The sequence below is a fragment of the Danio aesculapii genome, chromosome 9 (genome assembly GCF_903798145.1).
Source record: "Danio aesculapii chromosome 9, fDanAes4.1, whole genome shotgun sequence".
NCBI lineage: Eukaryota > Metazoa > Chordata > Actinopteri > Cypriniformes > Danionidae > Danio > Danio aesculapii.
The window spans coordinates 17,705,369-17,726,221 of NC_079443.1; the positions used below are offsets into that span (position 1 = coordinate 17,705,369).

Consider the following 20,853-nt stretch of genomic DNA (forward strand, 5'->3'; position numbering starts at 1 on the left):
ATGCTAGTAACATGCTAATTCATGCTAGAATCATGCTAGTAACATGCTAATTCATGCTAGTAACATGCTAACTCATGCTAGAAACATGCTAGTAACATGCTAATTCATGCTAGAATCATGCTAATTCATGCTAGAAACATGCTAGTAACATGCTAATTCATGCTAGAAACAGGTTAGTAACATGCTAATTCATGCTAGAATCATGCTAGTTACATGCTAATTTATGTTAGAATCATGCTAGTTACTTGCTAATTCATGCTAGTAACATGCTAATTCAGACTCGGCTTTTCAAGCCACCATAAAGTTTGTCCTCAAACATTAATATCTAGTTATTATTAATATTGTTATTATTATTATTATTATTATTATTATTATTATTATTATTATTATTATTATTCATTCATTTTCTTTTCGGCTTAGTCCCTTTATTAATCTTGGGTCACCACAAAGGAACCAATTTATCCAGCATATTTTTTACGCAGCTGATGCGTTTCCAGCTGCTTCACCATCAATGGGAAACATCCATACACACTCATTCACACACATAGCCTACACTACGGACAATTTTAGCTAGTTAGTTAGTTTAGTTAGTTAGTTTATGTTAGTAAATACATTAATAAGGAAAACTTATACTATTTTATACTAAATATTGTTTTAGAGGGTAACCCGGTAATGCGATGTTTTGCTGTTCAAATACAAGCGCGTGTCGGTCTGTTTGATGTGCAGAGGACTGTACCATAAACAAGAGATCCCTGTACATTAAACAAACCCCGCTCGACAATTTATTACACGTAAACACCCACGTTCGTGCACACAACACATTTTACCTTTTTTAAGTGATGAAATACAGCCAGTCTAAACATATTCGTGGTCTCCAGCAGAACATTACTTTCACAAGCAGAGCGCGCACCCCTTTAAAGGGACGGGTGGTCTAAACCTCGTGATGTCTCAGCAACATAGCAACGCTGTACACCGCTTCCGCATTGACTGCACTCCTCTCTGTCGATGCGGGAGAATGAATAACTCTAAATGTGCCATTACGCACAGACGACGGAGACCAACGCGCATTATACGATGTATATACGTGGTGGGATTCATGGTGAGTATCATATTTTGTATTTGCCAAAGTTCAGAGTTTTTCTGCATGCCATTGACCGCAATGACACATCACTTTAAGCTGCTGTCAGTAAGTTTACATCTATGGGATGCCCCTGTTCTGCACTTTTTATTCTTATACAAGCTGTCATATTTAATGGCTCTAGAAAACGATTTTATTTCCTACTATTTAACATTAAAATATTATGAAAAGTTAAGATATTTATAAATTGTTGTAAGACAGGAATGTTGTTTACAAAAAAATAATGATATTCACCTTTGCTATCACGTGACTTTTAAACAGGGTGTTCATTATCTATCTATCTATCTATCTATCTATCTATCTATCTATCTATCTATCTATCTATCTATCTATCTATCTATCTATCTATCTATCTATCTATCTATCTATCTATCAGATTAGGATAGTAATATGTTTTTGCATCTGTATAGTAGGATATCTTGTTTAAGTGTCTGGATTTTGGCATCAGCCATGATAAAGAACACATTGTCTTTCTCTCTTTCTTTTCCTCTTGACCAGTAGCTTTAGTTTAATAGAAAGTGCCGTGACACTGAACTGAGGTACGGTGTGACTTCAATCAAGTCTTTGGCTGGCATGACTGCAGAACAGTTAAAAATCCAGATAAACAGGCTCAGGGATGGGCTTTTGTTTCAGCATTGACTTGAGACTGTTTATGCGTATATTGTTTCTTACTGTGAAGACAAATTAAACATATTGTTTATTCACTTTCTGTTAACTAATTTCTCAAAACATGTTTTTGTTTTGTCATAGATCAAAGCACGCGTTCATGGGCCTTAGTAGGCTATAAACCTTTGACTCAAAATATCTTTATCTGACACTTTATTGACTTACAAGAAGAATCAAGTGGCAAAGTGTCATTTTAAAAATGCATTCAACTACAAAAGACAGTCTATTAAAAAAATCTATTCTGCAGTTCAGGGTATTGTTACCATCTCAGATTAAATCTGCTGAAATTAGACTCGATTAAGTTATTCATTCATTCATTCATTCGTTTTCTTGTCGGCTTAGTCCCTTTATTAATCTGTGGTCGCCACAGCAGAATGAACCGCCAAATTATCCAGCATGCTTTACACTGCGGATGCCCTTCCAGCTGTAACCCATCTCTGGGAAACATCCATACACACTCATTCACACTCATACACTACGGACAATTTAGCCTACCCAATTCACCTGTACCGCATGTCTTTGGACTGTGGGAGGAAACCCACGCGAACGCAGGGAGAACATGCAAACTCCACACAGAAACGCCAACTGACCCAGCCGAGGCTCGAACCAGCGACCTTCTTGCTGTGAGGCGACAGCACTACCTACTGTGCCACTGCGTCGCCTCGAATAAGTTATCAGCATAAATCCAAGGGTATGTTTGATTTCCTTAAGTATAAATCTATTTGTTTTTGTCTGTGTGTGTTTTCAGGACCTCTTTGGGGTGAGTATGATTATCCCTTTGCTGAGTCATCATGTGAAGTTTCTGGGAGCAAGTCCTACAGTGGCTGGGATTGTAGGTAAGTGTCTGATTTTTTTATTTTATTTTATTTTATTTTTTATTTTTTATTTTTTTCATTGCAAAAAAAGCATTTTTGTCTTGTTTTGAGTCCAGATATATCAAGAAGTATTTAAGAAAAAAAAATGTCTTGATTATAGAAAAAACATGTCATTTTAAAGCATTTTTTTCATTAAAACAAAATAAATAATCTGCCTGTGGGGTAAGCAAAATTGCACTTGTCAAGAAAATGCTTCTTGATTTAAGAATTATTTTATATTTAGATGAGAAACAAGACAAGAACTGTAAGTAAGAATATAATTTTTTGCAGTGTTAAATCCAATGCTGCCATTGATCTATTAAAACAGGGATGATTCACTCGTTAAAACTGTTCACTCATCATCATTTACCCTGAACTTGTTTCAAACCTGATATTTTGAATAGCCTGGTAATTTAAAGAAAGCTGAAAACTTGTAACCATTGATTTCCATGAAGGAAAAACAAACAATATGGAAGTTGATGGTTACAGCTTTCTTTAAATATATTTTCCTTTGTGTTCATCAGAAGAAAGAAACTCAAACAGGTTTGAAACAAGTAAAAGGTAAGTAAATAAATAGCAATTACATTTTACGTTTTGGGTGATTAATCCCTCTAATAACATACACTCAAGGGCCCCTGTAGTGGGTTCAGTTAGCTAGTTTTGGGTTGGACACCCTTTTGACTTCAGAAGAGCATTGATTCAAAAAGGGTGCTGGAAACATGATGTTTTGGTTGATCCAGATTTGTCCGCTGCATGAGACAAATCTCCTGTTCAGGTACATCCCAAAGGTGCTATGTTCAATTGAGATCTGGTGTTGGTGGAGCCCATTTAAGTTTAGTGAACCCACTGTCACAGAGTCATGTTCAAGTAAACAGTCTGAGATGGTTTGAGCTTTGTGACGTAGCATGGAAGTAGTCATCATAAGATGGGTATACTGTATGTGGTGAGCAACAATAATCAAGGAGGTCAGCCGGTGTGGATTGTAGCCTTAGATTGTAGCCAGTGTGTATTAGAATGATCTTTTTACTTGTTGCCTTTAAATCAGCTCAAATTAGTCTGGCCATTTTTCTTCTCTCACCTCAACTGAATATTTTTTGCTAGAGATGCACAATATTTCAGTGGCCATATCAATATGTGGCAAATTATATAAATATCGGATAAAGCTATTTGTAATGTTATCGTTATCAGCCCTACAAAATTAGGCTAATATCTTTAAGCTGATAAATTATGTATTATTTCTGCTAGTTGAATCACTTCGCATGCTTGCTGCCTGCCACTTTTTAATAATTTTACTGGTATTTTGATTTTGGTTAATGACTCAATTGCTTTGTTTATATTTTTATTTCTATTTTCTATGTCAGGAAGTAGATTTTATTTATATTAAAGAAAGTTGGCTATAGAAAATTGATTAATGAGGTTCAGAGATCAGTTCAAACTTTTCTGAAGTTTTCGAATGAAATCAGTTGTTCACTGTATGTGTTTGTTTAAATAGAAAATTTTGAATATTTATATCTATCGGCTAACCATGTGTTCACTCTGCCGCTGACGAGAACCTCAGAATTCGCTCTGACCGCCCTGCCGTTGGCACTCTGAGGATCCAATATGTTTACATGTGTTTTTTGTCTAAATAAGCAAATTAAAAACTGTTTGTGTCGTGAGGCTTTTGTGTTCATGTTTTTAAGTGCTAGTCTAAATTCAACATGCTGTTTATACAAGACGTTTAATAGTCTTGGTCTTCACGTAAACGTTAATTTATGTGCATTCCACATTACAAACTGGGAAACCCACCATAGCAATGATTAAACTGTGATTTGTTTTGGTTTGGAACTAATGTGGTGAGAGGTTTATTTGACTTACAGGTTCTTATAGGGATTGGCACAGTGGGTAGCTCATTCACCTCACAGCAAGAAGGTCACTAATTCGAGCCTTGGCTGGTTCAGTGTGCGTTTCTGTGTGGAGTTTGCATGTTCTCCCCGTGTTTGCTGGGATGGTGGTGTGAATGCAGAGTAATACATTGGTGAACTGCTTCTACTTTTAAAGAGATATCAATTATTGGTATGAGTCAAATATTCCTTGTTTTTGCATCCTTGTTTTTTAGACAATACTAGAGATGGTTGTGTATGAACATCAGCAGTTTCTGAAATAATCAGAGCAGCCCATCTGGCACCCAAAACCATACCACATTTAAAGTCAACGTTGACCCATGACTCTTTCTTCCATTTGAACACTCTTGATTTAGATCATATGCTTGTTAGCAGAGTACTCTGTGAACTGAACCATGCGTAGCAGATAAGTGAGATGCAGTGTTTCTGATTGATTAGTTTAAAGTTCAGATTGTCTTGTCTGCCATATGATTGGCTTATTAGATGTTCACATTAACGAGCCGTTGAACTGGTGTGCCTCACACTGTTTGAAAGTAGGAAATTCTCAGATTATAAACAGTGCATGTTTTGGACATACAGCATACAGATTCGATGGCTAATGATTGCATGGATTTAAGCTCTACATCAAGTTTAAAGAAGTGCACTGAAATTTGTTGTGTCTTGTGAAAAATCTTTTTTGTAAAACAAATACACCAGTTCAGTAAACAGTTTAAGTTATAATAATCAGAGTTGAAAATTCTTCCAGGAAAGTATAGGTCACTGGGCAAAATAATTGTAATGTAATAAATATAATTTCATTTGGTTTTGTAAATATAGATGTCCACATTTTTTGCACATCCTTGGATTTTCATACTTTTCTAGTTTATAGATGACTTCATAGCTACTGTTTAGCGAGCTGTTATTGTTAGGGCAAAGACAAGCATGTGTTTGAAATCACCAGTACATTGCCTGCACCTCGTCTCTGATTAAAAGGGCTGCTTAAAAATGGCCAATATAATGCCAATGGAAATCACTAACTGAAGCCTGACTGCTTGGATTTGGATCACAAGGTCTTGTTCCCCTAACTGTTTGATTGTAAAACTAATATCTTTTTTTGTTTTATTCTTTGTCTGTTTTGCATTGTTGCAGGATCTACTTATGGTGTATTACAACTTTTCTCTAGCACTTTGGTGGTAAGTAGTTTTTTTTTTTTTTTTTTTTTGCTGCTGTAATATGATTAATTTGCTACTCAATTCAAAGATTGTGTGACCCGGAAGTTTCTGACACTTTTATTTCAATAACCTTGATGTACTTTCAAATGAAACAGAATATTGAGTAGGGGCGGGGCTTCTTTTTTGCACATAATTTGCTCATAGCAAACTAACTGCAAAGAGTTTAGAATCACCAAGAGGCGACACTCAATAGAACGTTCCATTGCAACAGCAGCGCCCAGCAACAGCACCGCGATTCCACCATTTTGGAGTGAAAGTGATTGGCCGTCCATTGGACCTTAATGCTGTCATGATGGCAAGCAGCTGCTTTTGTTTTTTATTTATTTAAAAAGTGCTTTAAAGCTGAGATACAACCTGAAAGACTTAAAACTGTCACTTTTAGGTTACTTTTGTTGCAATATTATATGTAATAATAGTATATAGTATTTTTTCCAGTGTTGTCTGTTGAAAGACTAATAAAGCTTTTATGTAAAAATCCACTTTCTTCAAAATGATTGATAAATAAAGGGACTATGCAAAAGGAAAATGAATAAATGAATGAATGAATTTGAGCAAAACAAAAAAAGTAATCAAAGTTATTTTGTTAACTTTACTTTCATGTCATAGGTTAAACAGATGTTATAATAAACTAAGTTATTGTCAACAATTTGGAAATAGTTTTTGTTTCCATTAAGATATTGTTTAAAATGTTACTTTTCAAAGGAGGTGTACTCATTCATGCTGATATATATATATATATATATATATATATATATATATATATATATATATATATATATATATATATATATATATATATAGTAGATTATTTAAACTCATATTTAACTTAATACTTTAATTAGTTATGTCTAACATTAGTTATCCGTGCTGTTGTCCTTATGGAATTTTCATTCCAAAATGACACTAGCGGCATGTAGTGGCTGTTTTCCAAAGTGTCGCCTGTTGATGATTCTATGCTCTTTGCTAAAGGAAAGAGACTCGTTGTTAAGAATATTGAGGCTGAAGCCTTTAAACTGACATCATCAGAGAATGACCGCCCCTCCAAACAAGGAAGCAAATGATCAGAATTTGATTGACGATTAGCAAAAATAAATAAATAAAAAATTCAGTGGATTAACTTGCATGGATTAATTGTTCACCTAAAGGATAACAATGTGCGCAATGTCACGGTGGCGCAGTGGGTAGCACAATCGCCTCAGCAAGAAGGTCCATGGTTTGAGCCTTGGCTGGGTCAGTTGGCATTTCTGTGTGGAGTTTGCATGTTCGCCCAGTGTTGGCGTGGGTTTCCTCCGTGTGCTCTGGTTTCCCCCACAGTCCAAAGACATGCGCTATAGGTGAATTGGGAGAGCTAAATTGTCCGTAGTGCATGTGTGTGAATGAATGAGTGTGTATGGATGTTTCCCAGTGATGGGTTGCAGCTGGAAGGGCATCCGCTACGTAAAACAAATGCTGGATAAGATGGCGGTTCATTAATAAAGATTAATAAAGGGACTAAGCCGAAAAAAAATGAATGAATGAATTTAGATTTCATACTTTAATAATCAATGTATACTTAGTCTGATTTGTCTCCATGGAAATTAAAGCATGTATCACCTCAATTGGTAATTATAATCCACATACTGCAATCCTCAAACTGCAGATGGCTTTCACGTCTTGAGTGCGTTACTGTAAAACTGGTTGTCATGTAACCATTGACAAGCACACTGACACACACACATATTTCACGAGTTCACACTTGCAACAGTTTCAGAATAAAGCGTATTTGGCGTGCTGTCCGGGGAGAGGGCTCTGAGCTCGGGGAAGACACCCAAACTCGAGTCATTCCTCTTATCAGGAAACAAAGAGGAATAGGGATTCGAGCGAAGTATCTAGCCCGGCCCCAGAACGCTCCCCCCGGGATAGTAATGCTTAAGAGGTGAGGTGACGGGGTGGTGGAGGGATGCTAAAGTCGTAAGATGCTGCAGGTAAGACAGCTTTGGTATATATAGGGGTTTGGTCAAGAACTGATTGGATAATAGAATAATTGTCAATGACGTATTTGATACTGAAACTTCTGCGCGTGCTCCTCCCGAAATTTGTTTATCAAACATCACTTCACGAGTTCACACTTGCAACAGTTTCAGAATAAAGCGTATTTGGCGTGCTGTCCGGGGAGAGGGCTCTGAGCTCGGGGAAGACACCCAAACTCGAGTCATTCCTCTTATCAGGAAACAAAGAGGAATAGGGATTCGAGCGAAGTATCTAGCCCGGCCCCAGAACGCTCCCCAAAAATTGCTTATTTTGTTACAGGACAGCAGCCAGACAAGTGGGTGAGCCCCCCAAAATTTGCTGATCTTTAAAATTTGGAGGGGTGCTGTTAAGCTGATGGTTGTGCTTTGCAAGGTGTGTGTCTCGGGAGGAGGCAGTAACTGTATTGATGGTGATGCGTTAAGTGTCTCCAGCAGGAGTCGTCGCTCCCACGGGAGACGGGCGTCTCCCATAGGAGCGGTCACTGCGCTGGCAGTGGTGGTAAGGTGTACTTCTCCCATGGGAGCTGTCACTGCACTTGCAGTGGTGCATAATTAAGGTGTACGTCTCCCGAGGGAGCTGTCACTGCGCTTGCAGTGGTGCATGATAAGGTGTACGTCTCCCATGGGAGCTGTCACTGCGCTTGCAGTGGTGCATAATTATAAGGTGTACGTCTCCCGTAGGAGCTGTCACTGCGCTTGCAGTGGTGCATAATGAGGTGTACGTCTCCCATGGGAGCGGTCACTGCACTTGCAGTGGTGCAAAATTTTGTAAAGGTGTACGTCTCCCGTAGGAGCGGTCACTGCACTAGCAGTGGTGCATGATAATGAGGTGTACGTCTCCCGTGGGAGCTGTCACTGCACTTGCAGTGGTGCGTAATTATAAAGTGTACGTCTCCCGTAGGAGCGGTCACTGCGCTTGCAGTGGTGCATAATGAGGTGTACGTCTCCCATGGGAGCGGTCACTGCACTTGCAGTGGTGCATAATTTATAAAGGTATACGTCTCCCGTAGGAGCGGTCACTGCGCTTGCAGTGGTGCATAATGAGGTGTACGTCTCCCATGGGAGCGGTCACTGCACATACAGTGGTGCATAATATATAAAGGTGTACGTCTCCCGTAGGAGCGGTCACTGTACTAGCAGTGGTGCATAATAATGAGGTGTGTGTCTCCCGAGGGAGCGGTCACTGCACTTGCAGTGGTGCATAAGATGTATGTCTCCCGTGGGAGCTGTCACCGCACTTGCGGTGGTGCATGATTATAAAGGTGTACGTCTCCCGTAGGAGCGGTCACCGCGCTAGCGGTGGTGCATAAAAAGGTGTACGTCTCCCGTGGGAGCAGTCTCTGCGCTTGCAGTGGTGCATAATAATGAGGTGTGCATCTCCTGTTGGAACGGTTATGTAGATGCTGTATTAGCGTTATTAAAATATATTATGCAAAGTATATTTCGAAGGAAGTGTCGTGTCAATGAAGGAATGTGTTTTGAATAAGGGTTTGATGGGCTTTTCTAATGTGAGAGCGGTCGGCTCGAATGTAGCACTTAAAGGCCTGTGAGGACCAGCGTCCGAGTGTTTGGATCTGCTGCTCTGATAGACCATTTTGTGCTGCAGTGGTGGCTGCGCCTATTCTGAAGGAATGGCTGGAGAAATTGTCAGCTGGAAAGCCCGACTTAATTAGGACGCATTTAAGATGCTTCTGGAACCAGAAACGAGTGACTGGGCGATTGCTATCGTCTGTAAAAAGGGGGTCTGAAAGGGAAGTGGCTTGTGATCTCCTGATATGTGAAAATGCTAGCAGTGTTTGGTATGGATGGATAGGTGATTGAAGGTTGAAAATGTAAATGTAATGGCCTCTTTTTGCTTGATCAGTTTTGCTTTGTTTAATGAGGAAAGAAATGGTTTCGTTATCCAGCGTTACTAGATCGGATATGGTGGGATGAATGTTTGGGTTGAACCCTGATGTAATGGTGAGTTCTGAACACCTTAAAAATCCGAAGAAGGCTAAAATAAACATGGCGTCGAGAGTACGTGCTGTGTGGATTGATTCGTATCCTTTGCGAAGAGTGGATATGCATTTAGTGAGTGTTTTCAGTGTTATGGGTTGTCGGGTGTCATGACGTGTGGGGTGGGTTCTCTGTATGCCTTTCAAGAGAAGAGTTGTTTGCGAATTAGCTATGTGAGGTGCAGGGGAGCCGTAAATTAGTTTGTGGAAAAATTGAATTCCACTCAAATAGCCTTTAATGGAATTGATCTGGAGTTTTTTGATAATTGTGAGGTAGGATATGTAAGATGAAAATGGAAAGTAGAGAAAAATCTGGAAACAGTATGTTATAACATGCATGGAATGTTTTAAAGCTTTTCCATGCTGTTAAATATGACTGCAGGGTTCTAGGAGCCACTGCCTGAAGGATAAAGTCGAGAGAGGCTCCAAGCAGGTTTTTTAAAGGATGATCTATGGGAATATCAGCTCTGAATAAGGAGGGACTTGGATTGGAAACTGATCCGCCTCTGGAGCCAAATGTCTGAATTTCTGGAAGGCAAAACGAGAGAGAGAGTCAGCAATTTGATTTTTGGACCCAGAAATGTGATTTGCAGTTAAAATAAACTGGTCACATGCTGAGATCCAAGTTAGGCGTCTTAGTAGGGGAATTAGTGCTAGCGAATTTGAACGGCCTTTATTTATACAGTGAACGGTTGCTTCATTGTCACAGTGAATTATGATGCGGGAAGAGGACCATTCTTTACCCCATAGGGATGCAGCGACGACTAGTGGGTAGAGCTCGAATAGCGCCGATGATTTTAGTGGTTGCGGCAGGTCTAATAGCTGGGGCGGCCAAGTGGACGCGAACCAGCGTCCTTGATAGTAGCCTCCGAATCCGATTGACGGGGCGGCGTCGGTGAATAAATTAATGTCTGCTGGGGAGGATATTAGGTCGCTGTAAAAGAAGGAGAGACCGTTCCATTGTTTGAGGAATAATATCCATAAACGGAGTTCGTTTAGGCTATTGTCATCGATGGATATAATATCCTCTAGACCGTGAGCTGAGGACGCGAGAAATAAGAGATGAGAAATAAACGAGCGGCCTTGGGGAATTATGCGCATTGCGAAATTCAAATGGCCGAGAATTGATAATAGCTCACGCTTAGAACAGAGGGGACTGTCTAATAGGGAGGAAGCTACCAGGATCGTTCGATCAATTTTTTCCTTTGGTAGGGACGCTTGGAATTTATTGGAGTCTAATTTGATGCCCAAGAATTCGATTGAAGTGCTTGGACCGGCGGTTTTTTCCTCGGCGAGGGGAATCCCGAGTTCAGCGAAAACCTTCTGAACTGTCAAAAGGTGCGCGGCTGGTATAGCGTCTGGTGGTGAGATGATTAGGAAATCATCTAGTAGATGTATTAGATGCGGGATTTCGTAGTTATTGGAAAGGATCCAGCAGATTGCTTCCGACAGCGTATCGAAAATCTTTGGACTACTTCTGCAACCAAAGGTTAGGCGGACGGAAAAATAATAATTTTTTCGCCAAAGAATGCCGAAAAGGTGCCAAAAGTCAGGGTGGATGGGCATGACTTTAAAGGCGGACGTTATGTCGACTTTAGCCATCCATGCGCCGCGACCCGCGATTTTAATTAATGAAATAGCTTGGTCGATGTCATGATAAATCATTGAGTACTCTTCCAGAGGGATGAGACTGTTAATACTAGGAAACGGAGAGTTATGAGGGGAGGAGAGGTCGATTATTAAGCGTTTTTTATCGGAGAATTTCCTAGTGGCGATGCCAATAGGACTGACGCGATAAACTCTGAAAGGAGGTGCGGAGAAAGGACCCATCATGAAATTTTCGTCTACTTCTTTTTTGATTAGACGGTCGACGACGTCGGGTTCGGCGAGAGCGGACTGAAGATTTGGACAAATGAAACTACAGGTGGGTAGGCTAGTGACACCTGGATGAAAACCTGAAGACAGACCCGTTAATAGAAATTCGGTGAATTTGGGATCGGGATGTTTGAGCAGTTCCGATTTTAGGCGAGAAACATTCACAGGAGTCGATAGGTACTTTCTGGTATTTTTATTTACAGATTTTCTCACTGGACATACTGTGCGGGCGTGAGCGCCGCCGCAGAAATTGCAAACATGCAAAAAACGACATTTCTGTCTCCAGCACCTGCCGCTATTGAAGCCGGTGCACGGGCTGGCGGAGGCTGGGACAGAAGAGCTGTGATCAGAAAAAAGGGGCGGAATATTTGGGTTTGAAGGGACGTAACTGGTAGATCTGGGCTGGGCTGGGTCGGGGAGGGGAGGAGGGATGGGATTTATGAATGGGCATGATTCTGTGTGGTGGGTGGTGGATCGACAGACCGCGCAAGATATACTGCGGCAACCGAGAAAGACTTTATTATGGAGATCTGTGTCTATGGCTCCCCAGAATGGGGTCTGGTTCCATTGTGAAATGCGAATGGCGCATTTAGCGGAGAAAAGGCGGTGGTATGTATAGAAATGAGAGCCTCCGTATGAGAGCGCGAGCTCAGCGACTATCGCGAGATAATCATTGAGCTCACGCCTCCTGTGGGGATAGACAGAACAAATGACGTCTGTATATCTTGAAAATGCTATTGTGAATTCTGCGAATGATAAGATGCGTGACTGAATGTTAGCTGTGTTTTTTAAAGTTACTGAAAATTGGCCGCAATCTATCTGGCGGTCTGCCGATGTGGGTGAAATGGGTGAGAGGAGAGAAAAAAGATCAACATCCGAACCTGACAGGATTTGGCTCCTGATGGTGTTGGAGACGGGTGGAGGATCCAGGGCGAGGGCGTTGGGTGGAACAGGTAGAGGCGTGGCTGTGGACAGAGAAAAAGACTTGTGAAGTGTGAAGAAGTGGCTGTGGGATGTTGGAGGCTAGAGCCGCTTGCGGAGGCATGCTCGCGCTACTGCTGGCCCTAGGATCACCGGTGGGAGGGAAAGAGAAAAGGGGAGGGGCTTCCGACGTTAGTGACGTCAGCGGAGGCGGCCTCACGCTGGAACTTGCGTCGGGGCCTGGAGGAAAGTTGTAAGCTAGGGCCGCTTGCGGAGGCATGCTCGCGCTGCTGACCCTAGGATCACCGGTGGGAGGAAAAGAGAAGAGAGGAGGGGCTGCCGACGTTAGTGACATCAGCGGAGGCGGCCTCACGCTGGAACTTGCGTCGGGGCCTGAAGGAAAGTTGTAAGCTAGGGCCGCTTGCGGAGGCATGCTCGCGCTGCTGCTGGCCCTAGGATCACCAGTGGGAGAAAAAGAGAAGAGAGGAGGGGCTGCCGACGTTAGTGACATCAGCGGAGGTGGCCTCGCGCTGGAACTTGCGTCGGGGCCTGAGAAAACCTGGGGAAGAAGAGGAGGAATTAGAGGAGCTGGGTTTTGAGCTGGGAGCTGAGGCGGCCTCGCGCTCGCACTGCTCGTGGGAGCTTGGGAGGAATGGGGAGGCAGGATGTGAATTTGGGCCTGTGCTTCCTGTAGCGACCCTGCGCTTGAGTTTGAAGGGGGGGCTGCGGGCCAAGGATATATTTGAGGATGAGCTTCTGGTGCCGCTAGCGGAGGCAAGCTCACGCTATACTGGCGGCTCGAAGGAACGAGTCCAGAGCCGGCGTGGAGTCCCACTTCCGGGGTTTGAGATCCTACGTCCTCTGGACCTTGGGCTCTCCCCAGACTCGCTGACGGCCTGCTGCTGCGTCCGGGTCTGGAAGACTGGTTTCGATCCGGACGCTGGTATGGAGACTTTTGTACCTGGCCGGATTTTTTCGTGGCTTTGGAAGGTGGAGTGATGGAAGGAAGTGGTGCTCCGGACTGCAAGGCGTTATACATAGCCAGGAGGTCCGCCTTGGTGGTTCGGCGCGGAACGGTGACGCCTGCGCTGGCCAATGCTTGGCGGAGGTCGGAGACGGTGTTTATCCCTGTGGCTGGGACGGAGGACATGGCTGAGGCAAATGATGAGGCTGGAGAGGATTGCCTTCTGGGAGATGGAGATGGTGAGCCCCGTCTTGATCGGACAGCCGTGATTCTGGCTGAACGGCGGCCTCGAGGTGGAGCCGCGGGCTGAGCTGATGCGCTCTGCGGGGCTACGGAGCTTTGGGTACCGGCGGGAGATCTCAGAGGAGCCTCGGCAAGGAAGGCGTCGTCCTCTGCGAAGAGATTAATCTCAGACATTCTGCGTCGAAGTTTGGATGCTAAAGTCGTAAGATGCTGCAGGTAAGACAGCTTTGGTATATATAGGGGTTTGGTCAAGAACTGATTGGATAATAGAATAATTGTCAATGACGTATTTGATACTGAAACTTCTGCGCGTGCTCCTCCCGAAATTTGTTTATCAAACATCACTTAAACTGGCTAAAGCCTGAAGGGTCACGGGTCTTGTTAAGAATTGAAGGAGATATTTGTCTTTTCTTGGATGTTAAGCAAAGAGATAGCAGACAGGAACAGTAAGCCTCTATGGCATGCCTGTAGGCCATATACAGAGAGAACATAGTAAATCCAATTTAATTTTTTATTGCATTACGGCAAGTGTGCGGTGTCTGCAGATGTGTGTGTGTGTGTGTGTGTGTGTGTGTGTGTGTGTGTGTGTGTGTGTGTTCCATGCCTCAGTTTAATGAGTGCTGGTATGGAGATGCCTGCAGTGTTTGCCTGAGGGCCTGAGCCGTTTCATTTGCCACGTCCGATCTGTCTGCCTCTAGGCTAAAAATTGTAGCTTTCTTGGGTGAAACATGCTTTCCTTTAATAAATGGCTAAGATTCTGACTTAAAAGTGTTGCTGTAAATAAAAAATGTCTCAATACTTGATGGATGCCACTAAAGTTTGCGTCCTGATATACTACAAATTGCATAAGTTCCCACTAGTTTTGAACAAAAACAACAACAACAAAAAACATGAGATGTTACACGTTGATCGGGTGAAATCTTTTGCTGACATGAAGGATTTTGGAGAGGGCTTTCTTATTAAAATGAGCTATTTTGCTAAGTTTAATCAGGGTTAGCTGTTTAGCAAAACAAAGAGAATGGCTTACAGCATCTTAAATGCAAAATTGGTTATTGTTGTCCCATTTTCAAGTGTGCTTTAGCAGTACTTCTTGTACAAATAATGAATTTAAAAGAATAAACTTAAGATTGAAGCTTAATGGTTTTTGTCATTTAATTGCATGTTAATAGATAGGTTTATCTAAAATTATTTAGTTAGCTGTTAGCAACTTTAGCTTTAATTTTGGCTCATTTACCTAAGATCTATTTCATAGTTACTCTTATTGTCTATAAAGGGATATTTCACCCATAAATGTAACTTTACTCAAATTTCCCTCCAACCTTTATGAGATTCTTTCATCTGTTGAACACATTTTGATATCTTTGATACAAAGATATTTTAAAGAAACATGTAAATGTGTATGGTTACAGGTTTCCAGGGTTTTTTTTTAAGTATCTTTTTTGTCTTCAACAGCAGAAAGAAACTCATAAAAGTTTGAAACAAGTAAAGGGTGAAAAAATGATGACAATTTTTGGGTGAATTATCACTTTAAAATATGACTAACAGGGGTAGTGCCAAATATTCTCATTTAGAGTTTTCTAAAACAGTGTTTCTCAACCACATTCCACCAGCACTGCATGTTTTGGATGTCTCCTTTGTCTGTCACACCCATTACAGGTCTTTCAGTCTCTGCTAATCAGCTGATGATCTGAATCAGGTGTGTTTGGTTCAGGAGACATGGAAAATGTGCAGAGCTGGTGGTCCTCCAGGAACTTGGTTGAGAGACATTGTTCTAAAATATATTGTCATGTCATTTCTGTACAAACTATTTGTGTTACATATGTACATGTAAATTTGAGACATTTGTAATAACCATCTACAATTATGAATTGCAAATTTGAGAATTTAAAATATAGTAGTCAACGTTTTCAAACAAGTTCAAAAATCTTGATCAAAAGTTTTTCAAAATTGTCCGGTTCATACGTTTTAGGACAACTTTGAAAGGTTTTGATTCACGTTGACTAGTGTATATGCACTTTCAGTGCAAATTATATTACAGTCCTAATACATGTATCAAAAAATGTATTCTACTGTCTCATTGGCAGGGAAGTTGGAGTGATGTGGTAGGGAGGCGCTATTCACTACTGACGTGCCTTTTGCTGAGTGCCTTTGGATATGGCCTGCTGGGTCTGTCCACCAGTATTGCTCTCTTTGTGCTGGCCAGGATACCAGTGGGTAAGTACTTGACTACTGTGGTTCAAAGGGCAAATTTGCGAAGTGCATTATTGCTTGAAGTCACATATTAATGTGATTTTTGTGGAAAGGGCTCTTCAAGCACTCGCTGTCTATCTGCCGAGCGCTGCTGTCTGATCTAGTGACGGAGAAAGAGCGTCCTCTAGTGATGGGCCACTTCAATGCCGCTTCAAGTGTGGGCTTCATTCTGGGACCGGTGGTGGGTGGATCTCTTACTGAACATGAGGGGGGCTTCTACTTGTCCTCATTCGTCTGTGCTGCCATTTTCCTTCTAAATGCAGGTGAGGAAGATTGACAGTAGGGCTGTATTAACAAAGGTAAATAACTTACTTAAAAGTATAGACAAGTATAAAAAACCTAATGTTTTCTGAGATCATGTTTTTTTATGCAATAAATGGTTTGCTTAAATGATTAATAATTACTAAAAAAATAAAGAAATATGTAAAACTGAATGTGACTGATTAAAAAGTTTTTTAGGATGTAATTTTAAATTTCATAAGCAATCATGAAGGTGCTAAATATATATTCTCCCATAGAGACATTTATAGAGACATTCTATTTTGATGCTTGAAAACTTTAGTCCCTATCATTGTGCTGTAATTTTCATGTTAATTGCCACTAAATTAAAATATATTCATACAATACACATTATACTGTATTTAATAAATTTAGTTTATAAATGCAGTTAGCTGTTAAAAAAAATTTATCCACTCAAGTAGAAGTTGGTGGACATGTTAGCCAACAAATAAAAAAAATAACTAAAGCACTACAAAAATGGTTGATTTAAAATGTACTTTAAGGTAAACCTCTTAATGTGACATTAGTACAAGGTGCACTTTCTAAAAGTCATCTTAAAAGTGTTAAAGCTGTAGTTTGTAACTTGTTTGAATTTAGTGCAAGCAACCAGACAGTATTTAAAACTGTCTTTACTTCAACCCGATGTTCACAATGGTAAGCTTGTAATAATGTTTTATAATTTGAGTGGGACTGGTGGGTTTTTGCGCGATACATACTGTATATATACTATTGAAGGAGTCCTGGTGTCAGATCTTTTGCATGTGAAGATCTAAACCAACTCAACAAACTTCCACAAATTGCACATTTTAAACAGAGAAAGCTGCAGACTGGAGCTTTACGATATACTATATTAAAGTACACTTGAACCTGGGCTACCCAAACTCGATCCTGGAGGGCCGATGTCCATGCAGAGTTTCGCTCCAACTTGCTTCAATACCCCTGCCAGGAGCTTTGTAGTACACTTAGGGTTCACTCACATTATGCTATCCAAACAGTGCCCAGGTGCGTTTCTCGGTTTGTTTGACACGTATGAGTGCTCCAAATTGGGCCCTGGCACCGTTCAGTTGGCCGGCCCTGGCCCGGTTGGAAGACGTGTGCCAGAGCGCGATATGGTTGGGCTTTGGTATGATATAATAATTTATGAGCATAAAAAGTTATTGATTCCAAACGACTAAAATGATATAACTAAAGCATTTTCCTCTGTGCTGAACGAGAGCGCTTCTCTTCCTGCTAAACTGAGCAGTCGCATCATCGATGACGTGAGCGCGCTCCGGTTCGGAAGGCAAAATGCAGTGTGAGTGCAGGCCGTAAGGGGAGAGCGGAGGGGGGACAATCGCACTTCGGCACGGTTCAAAGCAACTGTACCTATTGTGAGTACGTTCTAAGTAAAAGCTTTATTAGCTGGTTCAGGTGTGTCTAATTGGGGTTGGAACTAAAATTTTCTGGACACCAACCCTTCAGGACCAAGTTTGGGCACCCCTGACTTGTTTATAGTAAGTGTTTTTAAATCTTTAGGTTTAAATTCCAGTGTAAACACTAAGTGTACCAGGACTAAATTTATATTTTTCTTTGGGAAAAAAACAACAAAAAAACACATATCTACTTCAAGTACACTTGTTGCAATTCAACTGAAAGGTCATATATAACCAAGTGCACTACTTCTTCATAACTAACCTCTTCAGATATTTACTACTAATAGATCAGGCTACTTATCCCGATGTTGTCTTCTTAGGTTTGGTATGGATTCTACCATGGAGTGAGACACTCAATCACTGTATCGATGCAAATGCTAATGGTAAACCCAAAACCAGCAAATCCTACGACAGCTTCAATAATTCAGTCCAGCGGAACTGCTCAGATAAAAACCACTTCCGGCATCCAGACACATCAGCAGTCGGCAGTAGGGCACATGGGGGCTGGAGCTGGACGGACTTGTCCATCGTCCAGCCTGCCTGGAGACAATTGACCTCAGTGTGGATACGCATCCAAATGGTGGCATCCTCAGACATGTGGGACGTCTTCCTTGTGCGCCTTCTAATGGCTCTAGCCATAATGCTGTACTACAGTAACTTCTCCTTAGCCATGGAAGAGCGTTTTCTACTCAAACCTAAGATCACAGGATATCTGATAAGCTACAGCAGTATGTTGGGAGCCTTTGCTGGGTTTTTGGTGGGCCCTGTTACAAACCTATATGGTAACAACATGTCTGCTTTATTATTGCACTCTACTGTACTCACCTGCACTTTGATCTTCCTATATGCAACTGCACCAAATGTATGGCAAGTTTTGCTTACCTCCACATTTTTTGCCATTTCTACCACAATCGGACGCACTTGCATCACCGATTTGGAGCTTCAGCGTGGAGGATCCCAAGCTAGTGGGACGTTAATTGGAGCGGGACAGTCAGTCACAGCTGTGGGTAGGGTTTTGGCACCACTTCTTTCTGGATTGGCTCAAGAATTCAGCCCCTGTGGACCTCCTAGTTTGGGGGTCATATTGGCACTTTTAGCAGTGGGTTTGCTACTCATGAGGACTCCTAAATGGGACAGCAAGACTAAGGTTAAAGACAAGAGTCCCAAACAGTGAACAGCACTCAAAGTGAAAGAAAGACTAAGGACTGTGATGGCAGCGGTCTTTTTTTTTCTCTCAGATGATGTGAAGTTTTGGATCTGTATACCAGCTACTAAATGTCAATGTAAGATGTGCTAAAGAAGGTCTTAAAAGAGGAATGTTTATATCAGAATATTTTAAAGCACCAGATATGGAACATTCCTTGCTTCCTGGCCAAATTTTAGACAAGTTGTCACTGATAAATTCTGAAGGACACTACTGATTGACTTCCAAGTTTTTGGAGGGAGAAATTTATCAAGTACAAATTTTACCTCACTGTGGCATTGAGCCTTTTTAAACCACTATTCAAATGCTTCCTAATTGTACAGTTACCCCAGAGTCTAGCAATAATGCTTGCTGTAAACCAGAGATTTGAGAAAATACTACGTACACTACCATCACAATATTTGGGGTCAGTATGATTTTAAGTGATAGTGTAGATATTTATACTATTACAGAAGATTTCTGTTTCATATAAATGCTGTTCTTTTGAACTTTCTATTCATGAAAGAGTTCTCTTTGGAGGGAGCATGTGCTGCATCAGAAGTGATGACACTCTGGGGAAAAACTCTGCATGATTGCACCAAGAAGCACATTTAAAATCAGTCCAATAGTGTTGGAGGACGTGGCACATATGCCATCATAACCAGGAAACTACCCTGTACCTATGAACTACCCTGTGCCAATAAAGCACACCCTGAACCAAGCAACAAAAGTCACAGCTGCAGCCCAAGATATCACCCTGCAGCCCAGACTGGTTGCTCACTGAAGGAAGCTAAGCAGGGCTGAGCCTGGTTAGTATTTGGATGGGAGGCCACATGGAAGCCCCAATCCATTGGGAGTATGCTAAACTGAGGTCCTGACTTTAGTCGTCAAACATTCCATGACACTTCTTGTAAAGAGTAGGGGTGTAACCCTGGTGTCCTGGCCAAATTTCCTTACAAATCTGCCCTTACCCATAATGGCTTCCCAGTCATCTCCATCCACTAAACTGGCTCTATCATGTCTCTCCTCTCCACGTGCAGCTGATGTGTGGTGAGCACCCTGGCACCATTTCTCTGGGGCTGCCGTCAAATCATCAAGATGGATGCTGCACACTGGTGGTGGTATGGAGAGACCCTCTCATGTAATTGTAAAGTGCTTTGGGTGTATGACATTACACTATAAATATATTCAAGTGCATTACTTGCTTATTGTATCTTCAGCATGCACTCTATTTAGTCTATTTAGTATTATTTGTCTTGCATAAGCGCATATAGCATCATTACATCCAGACAGGTACACACAAGCTCTGTGTTGAGTACATAGAAGTACAGAATGCTTGCTCAGCTCTTGGAGCTGTCTGTTAAATTATGATAAACTCTCTACTCCTGCCAAGTGCTCTTTGAGGAAGGCAGTCTGCAAGGCTTTCCTCATTGTTTCGTTTTGCTCACATTGAAGTAAAGTGGTGACACATATTGCTCTTTCTTTTCCCTCACTGTTCTCTCCATTTTGTCCTGACTTCCATAGAGAAGTAGTGTGGTTATATTTCGACTCTGGGTAGTGAGAAAAATCTGGCCTGTCATTTAGTGCCTAACTTGCCATCGATGATTAAGGCCCTGACATTGCGCTCCAGACCATGCGAATTATCATCAAGATTGGGGGGTAAAGCATAACCAGTAGCGGTTCTGGCTGGTAACCTCCATATTATGGCAATATTACAGGCACTCCAGGCTGAACTGATGGTGAGGGAGTTGGCCCGAATGCTATTAAGGAACCAACTACAAGGAAATTGTATGCTGTAAGGTGGAAAATTTTATCTTCTTGGTGCAACGAGCACCATTTTGACCCAGTCAACTGCCCGGTTGGTACAGTGCTGGAATTGTCCACAGGATCAAATCCCTTTATATTAAGGGTTTTTGTGGTGGCCAAATCAGCCTACCTTGCACCTGTAGGTGGTGAATCTTTAGGGAG

The 20,853-nt window shown here is 41.6% G+C and overlaps 1 protein-coding gene across 1 annotated transcript; it reads left to right on the forward strand.

Annotated features, from left to right (window-relative positions):
* Positions 1-963: 963 nt before the first annotated feature.
* mfsd9 (major facilitator superfamily domain containing 9) lies at positions 964-20,085 on the forward strand. The gene is made up of 6 exons (XM_056465063.1): positions 964-1,099; positions 2,553-2,640; positions 5,670-5,713; positions 15,846-15,975; positions 16,065-16,274; positions 18,023-20,085. The coding sequence occupies exons 1-6, from the start codon at positions 1,016-1,018 to the stop codon at positions 18,874-18,876; spliced, it is 1,410 nt and encodes a 469-aa protein (XP_056321038.1). The 5' UTR covers positions 964-1,015; the 3' UTR covers positions 18,877-20,085.
* The last annotated feature ends 768 nt before the right edge of the window (positions 20,086-20,853 follow it).